Below are 10,403 nucleotides of genomic sequence, written 5' to 3'. Positions count from 1 at the left end.
GGGTGAATTTGGGGGCAGTTCAAACCCTCGCACTGTTAATCCCGGGGTGCCCGCTGTCCCTGGGGTGAGCCCTGGGGTATTTCAGATGCTCTCAGGGTGAATTTGGGGGCACTTCAAACCCTCCCAGTGTTAATTTTGGGGTGCCCGTTGCCCTCAGGGTGAATTGTGGGGTAGTTCAGACGCTCCCAGTGTTAATTTTGGGGCGGTTCAGGTGCCCTCAGGGTGAATTCTGGGGTATTTCAGATGCCCTCAGGGTGAATTTGGGGACAGTTCAAACACTCGCAGTGTTCATTCCGGGGTTCCCGGTGCCCTCAGGGTGAATTTGGGGGCACTTCAAACACTCCCGGTGTTAATCCCGGGGTGCCCGGTGTCCCCGGGCTGAGCTCTGGGGTATTTCAGATGCCCTCAGGGTGAATTTGGGGGCACTTCAAACACTCACAGTGTTAATCCCGAGATGCCCGGTGCTCTCAGGGTGAATTGTGAGACACTTCAAACCCTCCCAGTGTTAATTTTGGGGTGCCCGTTGCCCTCGGGGTGAATTTGGGGGCAGTTCAAACCCTCGCACTGTTAATCCCGGGGTGCCCGCTGTCCCTGGGGTGAGCCCTGGGGTATTTCAGATGCTCTCAGGGCAAATTTGGGGGCACTTCAAACCCTCCCAGTGTTAATTCCGGGGTGCCCGGTGCCCTCAGGGTGAATTTGGGGGCACTTCAAACCCTCCCGGTGTTAATCCCGGGGTGCCCGGTGTCCCCGGGCTGAGCTCTGGGGTATTTCAGATGCCCTCAGGGTGAATTTGGGGGCAGTTCAAACCCTCCCGGTGTTAATCCCGGGTGCCCGGTGTCCCGGGGTGCCGGAGCCTGCGCGCTGCCGCCGGAAGGTGCCGCCCGCCCGGCGGATGTTGCGGCGCGGCGGCGGCGGAGGGAAGGAGGGAGGGGGAGGCGGCCGAGCGGCAGCGGCGGGGCCGCGGTAGGAGCGGGACGGGGCCGGGGGGCTCGGGGGGCTCTGAGGGACGCGGGGCGGGCTCGGGCCGGGCCGGTAACGGCGGCGGGCAGCGCTCGGACGGCCGCGATGTCGCGACAGTTGAGCGTGTCGTGAGGGGCCCGCCCTGCTCTCGGGCATGTCGCGACAAGAGGAGGTGTCGTGAGGAGCCCCCGGCTGCGGTGTGTGAGGGGGGTGGGCAGAGCGCGCAGGGCTGCGGTGTGTGAGGGGGAAATATGGCTGAGGGGACACGGCCCAGCGCGTCTGAGGAGCAAAATGAATAATAGAATAGTGTACATATTTATTATAGATAAATATTATATCGGTCTGATTTCTCCGAGGCGGTGAAGCCACCGCTAGCTCGAAGCAGGCCGGTTTCACGGGGCTGTGGGCAAGGCTTGCTAATCTAAATTAGAAATCGTAATTAAAGCTCCCAGATAACCCCCCGGAGGTGGTGCAGCGTCTCCGTGGCGGGAGTGATTAAAATTAAACAGCAAAAAACCCCTCAGGAGCGGCGTGTGGGAACAGCAGAGTGTCCAGCTGGCGGGCAGGGTGTGATTGTCCCACTCGGCTCCTTTTCCCTGGCTTTGGCTGCACAAATTGGGGCTGTTTGGCTCCCCCGAGCTTTGGGTCTGTGTTTTCCCAGCACAGCCTGGCGCTCTGCACGGGTTTGGAGCAGGGACATCGGCTCTGTGGGATTTTGTGCAGGATGGGTGACACTGTCCTGCACTGAGCCGCTGTGGGAAGGTTTGGGTGGGGACACTGAAAAGCTCCAGGATGTACTGCTATTGTGGGCAAAGCTGTCAAATTTATCCCCCTTTGGATTGTGTTTGTTTTTTTTTTTTTAATATTGTGTGGGTTTGCAGGGACCTTAATGCTCATCTTGTCCATGGGCAGGGACACTTCCCACTATCCCAGGCTGTTCCAGCCTGGCCTTGGACACTTCCAGGGATCCAGGGGCAGCCGCAGCTTCTCTGGGCAAATCAATCAAAGTATTTATAGATAAGATTTTAAATATTTTTTAAGGGATACTTTTAGTCACATTGGCAACTGTAACCATTACAAACAGTGTGCCACTGAGGAGTCCCCACCTGGAACATTTTGGACTGCAGCCGTGTGTAGTTCATCCAGGCTTTTCCAAACCCCACACTGTGTCAGGGGCTGGTCAGGGTATCAGGGAAAGGTTCCACAATTCCAGGGGGTGCTGGCACTGCCCAGGCTCCCCAGGGAACGGGCACAGCCCGAGGCTGCCAGCGCTCCAGGAGCCTTTGGCATGCCCAGGGTGGGATTGCTGAGGGGGATCTGTGCGGGGCCAGGAGCCGCCCTGGCTGATCCCGCTGCGGCAATTCCGTGTCCCTGTGCCTGCAGCACGTCCCGAGATGGCCGATGAGAACGAGGAGCTGCCCGCGGACGAGGAGCTGCCGGCGCCGGCCGAGGAGGGCTTTGAGCAGCTGGAGAACGACAGCCCCGCCGAGCGCAGCGGGCACGTGGCCGTCACCGACGGGCGCTGCATGTACGTCTGGGGAGGATACAAGGTACAGCTGCCCCGCGCCAGCCTGGGAATCGTGTCCCATCCATCCACCCGGGCGTCACTCTGGGGAATTATTCCTCCCCCGGCACGCAGCAGCGCCAGCGAGCAATTTGTAACGCGGCCTTCAGGGGCGTTTTGCAACGTGCGAATAAATCACGGGTGTTAAAGCTTGGCAGATAACACGGATTTTTGGGGCGTCGCTTGCCTTTGGCAGAAGGTGAAGGGAGTATTGTCTGATTGGAACCGTGCGCCCTGGGAGTGGTGATTTTATTTGCACAACTGGATTTTTGGGCGGTAATTGGTAATTACGTTTTGTAATTTGTAATTTTGGGTGGTAATAATTTTTTGGGTCCCAGGTTTGTTGTTGTCGCGCTGGAGGGTGCGTGTGCTGCAGCACCACAGAACCATTTCAGTGACAAAGTGGACTCAGCAAATAAACTCCTGTCATGGAGGGGCTGGGGGAACGAAAAAGGAGCTTTTGGCTCCTTTCTGCTCCCTGGCTCAGGCTGTAAAACAGAGGTTTAACTTCCAATTAGCCCTGTCTGGCTCTGCTGGGAGCTGATTGTCCCCAGCAGGTGCTAAATTAGGCTCATTGCTGCTCCCCTGCAGGTGGGAGGCACAGGAGTGTGGGAAGTACAGGCGCTGCTCCTGCTGTGATCTGTGCTGGGATTAGGTGCCAGAGGGGGTGCACACATTCCCGGGAGTCTGTAATTCCATGTGTCAATCACCCTGCTAACCCTGCTTTTCCTTCTCTGACCTGCCCTGCAGAATGCCCAGGTCCGGGGGTTTTATGACTTCTACCTGCCCAGGGATGAGATATGGATCTACAACATGGAAACTGGGAGATGGTACAGTAAATCCTTCATGTGGGGGGAAGAAATTGATGAATCCTTGAATTGGTGTGGAAAGGACGGAGCAGGGAGAGAATTCCCTGGTCTCTTTATTCCCACCTATCAAACTGCTGCAGAAGTGTGTCACATATTTCAGGTTTGGGGTTTTTTCCCTGTGAAAGCATCCAATGTGTTTTTCCAGGATGAAGTAGGAGAGGCAGCTGGGGCAGGCAGCCTGGGTGGGAGCGTGTGACCACCGGCGTGAGGTGGTTTGGGATTCCTGGGATAGGACAGAGCAGCTGGAAGTTGTGTTTGTACCGCTTTCGATGGCAGCGGTGCTCAGGGATTCCCTGTTGAGTTCTTGGCCTGGTCAGGAGCTGTTTTTCAAGGCTGATGCAGCCGAAGGAGCTGCTCAGTGCTTTGCAGGGAGTGGGATTCCAGCCTGCTCCCAGCCCTCCCTGGGGCCAGGCCAGCCCGGGGCACGGGCTGCAATCTCCTCTCCGTGGTTATGGTGTTTACAAACAGCAAAAATCCGGGAGCAGAGTGGAAACCTGCAGTTTACACAGGTGAATCCTCTGTGCCCCAGGATTCTGAGCATTCCAAACTCCTGAGCCGGGCAGTTGGGATTCCTCCCCCCAAAAACCCACTAAGTATTAACTGAACTGCCCTTTCCCCACACCTCCATCGTAACAGAGTCGTTTTGTGAGTTATTACACCTGAACAGGTGGGAGAACAGGCTTGAACATCCACAGTGAGCTGAGGTCATCCCAAGCCTCCAGACACGCCATCCCCGTTCCCTGGGAGCAGATAAAGATCCCACCCTGGTTTTGCAGGAAGAAGAGCAAGACTGAGGGAGATGTTCCCCCCTCCATGTCTGGCAGCTGTGCCGTGTGTGTGGACAGAGTGGTTTATCTCTTCGGGGGGCACCACGCCCGGGGCAACACCAACAAGGTCAGGAATTCCTTTCTAATAGAATAATAAAATAATGTTTATAATATAATATAATCCTTTCCCATGGGGTTGTGCCCTGGAAGCTTCACAGCCCTGCAGGAACACCCCGAGCTGGCATCGCTTCTGTCCTTGTGCAATTCCCCTCAGCAACTGGATTGTGTCCCTGCCTCTGAGTTTGCTGATTCTAAAGGATGGGAGTTGCCAGTTGCCTGAATAATATCAGGAACTGATCTGGGGTGGCTTGAAGTATTTCTGTTCTGTTCCCTGGAGTCTGTGGTAATCCCGGAATCCCAAAATCATTTAGGTTGGAAAAGTCTTCCAAGATCACAGGCCCATCACCACCCCTTCAGCTGGAATGAATTCATGATCTTTTCTGATAGTCTGGCAGTGTGGTTCCACTTACATGGTTTGGGCCTATATAAATATGTAGTTTATCTCTTTAAGATCATATGTTTCTTATGTAAATATAAACTAGAAGGAGTTGGAAGGAGTTTTTGCAGACAATTTGAAGCAAACCTCGTCTGTAAGGTGTGATTCCTTCCCTTCCTGCTGTGGCATTCTTACATTTCAGTTTCTGCATGGAAGTGTAGCAGCTGGCTCTCTTCCTGCACAATTCTATAAATGCAGAGAAGGGGTAAGACTGTAAAAAATGTCACTTTGTAAACTTCTGAACCATTCTTTAGTTGTAAGACAATTGTGCTCTGTGCACACCTTCGTAGTATCCCACAACAGCTTTTGGATGCTGAGCTCAGCGTCCAGAGCCCTGCTAGTGGTGTAAAAGGTGTCTGGGTCTGAAAAAGGTCAGGATTTGTGAATCCATCTTTCGTTGCAAATATTTTCAGTGCTCTATTTTTCAGCTAGGAAAAGAACTTTTCATTTATTACTATTTCTATACCAACACGTGTTGATTTAAAGTTGCTATTTTAACAGCAGATTTAAGCTTTAAGCTGACGATGTGAGTTTGAAAAGTCTCTTTATTTTCCCAGTTCTATATGTTAAATGCCAGATCCACGGACAAAGTGCTGCAGTGGGTGAGAGTGGAGTGCCAGGGGGTGCCCCCCTCGTCCAAGGACAAGCTGGGGGTGTGGGTGCACAAGAACAGGTGAGGCCCCAGCAAGGGCTCTGCTCTCTCTTGGCTTCTCCCTCCTCCTCCTCCTCCTCCTTCACCATGGGGCTGCCTGGGAATGTTCTCCTGGAGAGGAGAAGGCTCCAGGCAGAGCTCAGAGCCCCTGGCAGGGCCTGAAGGGGCTCCAGGAGAGCTGGAGAGGGACTGGGGACAAGGCCTGGAGGGACAGGAGCCAGGGAATGGCTGCCAGTGCCAGAGGGCAGGGATGGATGGGAGATTGGGAATTGGGAATTCCTGGCTGGGCTGGAATTGCCAGAGCAGCTGTGGCTGCCCCTGGATCCCTGGCAGTGCCCAAGGCCAGGCTGGACAGGGCTTGGAGCAGCCTGGGACAGTGGGAGGTGTCCCTGCCATGGCAGGGGTGGCACTGGGTGGGATTTAAGGTCCCTTGCACCCAAACCATCCTGTGATTTTGGAGCTTGGCTCTTGCTCTGCCTTGGCTGCTCCATGGCGAGAGCTCCCAGTGAGGAGATTGGCTGTGGGATTCGCTGCAGAGGCTCTGGAGCGTGGGCAGTCCCTCGTGTGTCCCTCGCAGCCGGGGATGCTCCGTGGGTCTGGAATTGCCCCCAGTGCTCTTTCCCAGCTGCTTGCTGTGGGGAGTGAGCTCCTCGTTAGCCCCCGATAGCCTCGGGTCAGCTGTGATCTCTGCAGGGCTGCCTTAATCAGCAGCGGGTGGTTCATTAGGTGCTGCAGGTTGTTTTCTGCCCCTCCGTAATCCTGTAGGAATTTCTGCCAGTTCCTAACACGGGCTAAACCCCAGGGGTAAAACTTGGAGGTCATTCCCACTTAAACTCCAGGAGAACAGCGTGGCAAAGGCCAAAGTGCAGTGAGCAGGCTGCACACCCTGCCAGCTTCAGAGATCCTCAAGGGGAGCAGAGCTTGGGAGCCCGAGGCTGGAAACAGCTCCAGGGGGATTCAGGGGCTGGGAGGATCAGTGAGGCAACAAACAGAGCCCTCTCCTGGAAAACCAAAGGAGCTTCCCTGGTTTTCTGAGCACAGCATTTCTATTTCTATTTCTAATGACAGCATTTCTCACAGCTCTTGCTCCATGTTTTCCTCCAGGCTGATATTTTTTGGAGGCTATGGCTATTTTCCTGAAGGGAAGCAGCGTGGCACATTTGAATTCGATGAAACTTCTTTTTGGGTAAGTAACCCTGGAAGCCATTTCGGGTTCAGCTTTTAATATTTCATCAGTGCTTGTTAAAACTTGTTGCTTCTTTATGTTTTTTGTTTTTTTAAAGAATTCAGGTCTTCCTAGAGGGTGGAACGACCACGTGCACATTCTGGACCTTGAAACTTTCACTTGGAGCCAGCCCATAACTACGGTAATTAATGGTTTGCTGTCAGTTAATTAAGTCACAGCTCAGTAATGTTATTTAGGAGTGCTCTTGGAGCCATTTCCACTGAATTTAAGCCATTCATTTAGACAGATCCACTCTGCAAAAAGGGGAGATTTGCCTTTTCTTTAGATCTGTCTTCATCCATTTTTTCCTGTCGCTTGCTTCGGTTGATGCTGGGGGCACTGGGGTTTGCTGTCACCCTCAGTGCCGGGGGGATGGTTCCTGTCCCTGGGGGGTGAATTGGGGTCAGGAGACAATGAAACACTGCTGATTGCAAAACAGGCATTTGGAGTGTTCAGGAACAGGGAAATGGGCTGCTGTTGCCACAGGCTTGGAGGAGGTGAAATGTGAGACAAGGGGCTCCAGATTGCCAAAGAATTGCTGTGATTGCTTCATGCAGGGCTCAAGGGGTTCAGAAAGTCAAGAAAAATGGTGTTTAATGGACTCCCAGAATGGTTTGGGTGGGGAGGGACCTTAACACTCATCCAGTCCCACCCCTGCCGTGGCAGGGACACCTTCCACTAGCCCAGATCGCTCCAAACTGTCCATTCTGGCCTGGGACACTTTTGATTTATGAATTGATGGATTTATTATGTCACTGTCTCATTTACAGCCTGTCTTCTGTGGCTGAACCCTGTGCTAAAAGCAAAATTTATACACCTCAAGAGGGAAGAAATAAACCCCATTTTTAATGAGCTCTCTGATCTTCCATCCATCAAAACCCTGCACACGGGATGATTTCCTGGCTGTGTTTTTTCACTCTGATCCTTGCTGGCCTTAGATCTGAGTTGAGCTGAGCCTCTCTTGTCCTCTGGTGACTGACCTGTGCTGTCCCTGTCCCTTCCCAGGGGAAGACCCCGTCCCCTCGAGCCGCCCACGCCTGTGCCACGGTTGGGAACAGGGGCTACGTGTTTGGAGGCAGATACAGGGTAAGCCCAGCCCTGTGTCACCTGTGCCTAAAGCCAGACCTCTGCAGGAATTTGAGCCGGGCTCTGCTCTCTTGTAGGAGTCCAGAATGAACGACTTCTACTACCTGAACCTGGACACGTGGGAGTGGAACGAAATGTGGGTGCTCGGACTCGATCCGTGTGAAATTCTCGGTGTCTAAAGAGATTCACATTGTCCTTGGCTCGCTGCAGTATCCTGCAGATAGCTGGAAAATAACCGGGGCGGGACAGAGAGAGGGGTTTTGCTGTCCCTCAGGGTGATTTGGGGTGTTTCTCTTGCAATCCAGACTCACCCAAGGCATCTGCCCCGTGGGCCGCTCGTGGCATTCCTTAACGCCCATTTCCTCGGATCACCTCTTCCTCTTTGGAGGCTTCACCACGGACAAGCAGCCCCTGAGTAAGTCATTCCAAGGGGATTTGCTGGTGGCTTTGTGCTCTGGAGCAGCTCTGCACGGGAGCAGCAATGATTGCCTGGAATTCCTTCTAAATCCCTCCCGTGTGCTCCAGCTCCTTCCACAGAGCAGGAGTTGCTGAGGGTGTGGAGACGCCGTAACTTCCAGCAACTGATCTGCTCTAAAAATGTACCTAAAAGTGCAAATTGCAATGGGTGACAGCTTTACAATCCTCCACCTTCACCCCCGTAAATCTCTGTTACCTTAAACACCTGTTGTCAAACAGGAGTCAGTGCTTTATAAGGATTTTCCTGAAATACTTGATTTATCTAAGAGCAGAAATGGGATGTGCTACCCCAGAGTATTTGTATATTGCAGCAGCTCACAGAACTGACAGACTCCTGCTTTCATCTGGGATTTTGTTTGTTTTCAGGTGATGCCTGGATTTATTGTATCAGCAAGAACGAGTGGGTACAGTTTGAGCATAACTACTCTGAGAAACCAAGGTATGGCAGGCAGTTCCCTGGAAGTTGGGTACAGAAGGGCTGTGGAAGCAGCTGGTGGTGGCTGGCAGAGAGAGGACCCCGGTTCCTCCTCACAGCTCTCCTTTTCCACATGTCCCAGAGGTGCAGGTTGTGTGCTCCCAGAATTCCAGGTCAGGCAGCCTGTGAAACAGCAGGAAGCACAGAATTTAGGGTTTGATCTCAGGATCTGGGGTTTGATCTGGCTGCAGAGGAGTCCGAGCTGCAAGGGCCAGCAGCAGAGCTAACTGGAAGCAGTGTCCTTGCTCTGCCACCGCCCAGGCACAGGCTGGTGTCACCAGGGTCCTGCCAGAGGCTCGTCCTGTGCACGCCCAGGGCTGTTCTTGGCTTCCTGCTGAGGAAACGGGAGTCGGTGACCTGCAATTTAAAGCCCCACAAGCTCTGATGCACCAGTGTGGCATGGAGGACACGAGGCTCCCTCCCCCTGCTTAGGGCAGTGACCCGAGCCAGGTGCAGGAGTTAAAGCCCTGCTGCTTCCTGCTTTTCTCCCTCTGGCTGGGATGAGGAGGGATCTTCCCAGAGCTGGGGATCTGGGTTAATGCAGTGCTTCTCTGTTCCCAGGCTGTGGCACACGGCCTGTGCCAGCGAGGAGGGCGAGGTGATCATCTTTGGGGGCTGTGCCAACAACCTTCTGGCCCATTCCAAAGCTGTGAGTTGCTTTTGAGCTTCCCCTTCCCGTGGGATCTGCGGTGCTGATCTCGCGGGGATCGCAAAGGTGTGCAAAGCCTGAGGGGAAATGCTTTGCTGCTGTCCAAAGTCCCTCAGTGCGGATGCCTCAAGGCTGGGAAACCTGAAGGCTTCCCCGGTGTCCCTGCCAGGGCAGGTTGGAATGGGAAGAGCTTTAAGCTCTTGCACCCCAGCCATGCTGGGATTCCCTGGTGGTGTGAGCCTGGGCTGCTCCTGCTGGGAGCCCACAGAACCAATTCTCTGTCTCTGTCTCTGCCCCCTCCAGGCTCACAGTAACGAAATCCTGGTGTTCTCCCTCCAGCCGAGATCTCTTGTCAGGTAAGAGAGCAGGAGTTCAGCATGGAACTGTGTCCCAGCTTAGCTGGCAGGAGGAAATTCCTGGGAGGGTGGGCAGGCCCTGGCATGGCTGTGGCTGCCCCTGGAAGTGTCCAAGGCCAGCTTGGACAGGCCTTGGAGCACTCTGGGATGGTGGAAGGTGTCCCTGCCTGTGGAAAAAGGGTGGAATGGGATGGGATTTAAGGTCCTTCCAACCCAAACCATTCTGGGATTCTAACACAAGCGGGGCAGGGTTACCATCAGACCTGTTCACGTTCCTAAAATACTGGACACCGTTTCTGCCTCTCCCAACGCTGCCAGAGCAGCAGCCGGGGCCGAGCGTGGAGCTTTCCCCTCACACTCTGCAGCTTGGGCAGGAGCTCCCAGTGCAGCCTCGTCCCTGTGTTGCAGGCTGTGCCTCGAGGCCGTGATTTGCTTCAAGGAGATGCTGGCCAGCTCGTGGCACTGCCTGCCCAAGCACCTGCTGCACAGCGTGAACCAGCGCTTCGGCAGCAACAACACCTCGGGCTCCTGAGCGGGCCCGGCCCGCTGCGTGCTCGACCCTCTGTGTGTAGGTAGCTGCTTCTCGCCCTCCCGTGCATGTGAATGGCCTAGAGAGAGCCTCTTTTTGTGTGAGATGTTCCAATAAATGTGTTTGATGCCAGAGGAGATGAGCCTGAGCTTCAGCTGGAACCAGGTGTGGGGTTGTGCGCCCCGAGGGGGTGAGGCTGACCCCGAGAGCGGGGGCAGATGTCCCTGGGGCCAGAGCT

General features: G+C 54.5%; 1 protein-coding gene across 1 annotated transcript; it reads left to right on the top strand.

Annotated features, from left to right (window-relative positions):
* The first annotated feature begins 851 nt into the window (after window positions 1-851).
* On the top strand, window positions 852-10,299 carry KLHDC2 (kelch domain containing 2). Its single transcript, XM_038138816.1, has 14 exons — window positions 852-963; window positions 2,344-2,510; window positions 3,275-3,354; window positions 4,170-4,287; window positions 5,274-5,389; window positions 6,473-6,554; window positions 6,652-6,735; window positions 7,599-7,679; window positions 7,757-7,815; window positions 7,985-8,094; window positions 8,523-8,595; window positions 9,193-9,280; window positions 9,584-9,636; window positions 10,045-10,299. Exons 2-14 carry the CDS (start codon window positions 2,355-2,357, stop codon window positions 10,166-10,168), a joined length of 1,224 nt encoding a protein of 407 aa, XP_037994744.1. The 5' UTR covers window positions 852-963; window positions 2,344-2,354; the 3' UTR covers window positions 10,169-10,299.
* The last annotated feature ends 104 nt before the right edge of the window (window positions 10,300-10,403 follow it).

This window comes from Motacilla alba, chromosome 5, assembly GCF_015832195.1.
Source record: "Motacilla alba alba isolate MOTALB_02 chromosome 5, Motacilla_alba_V1.0_pri, whole genome shotgun sequence".
Classification (NCBI taxonomy): Eukaryota; Metazoa; Chordata; class Aves; order Passeriformes; family Motacillidae; genus Motacilla; species Motacilla alba.
The sequence above is the reverse complement of the archived record's forward strand: the minus strand, read 5'-3'. Positions and strand labels throughout refer to the sequence as shown.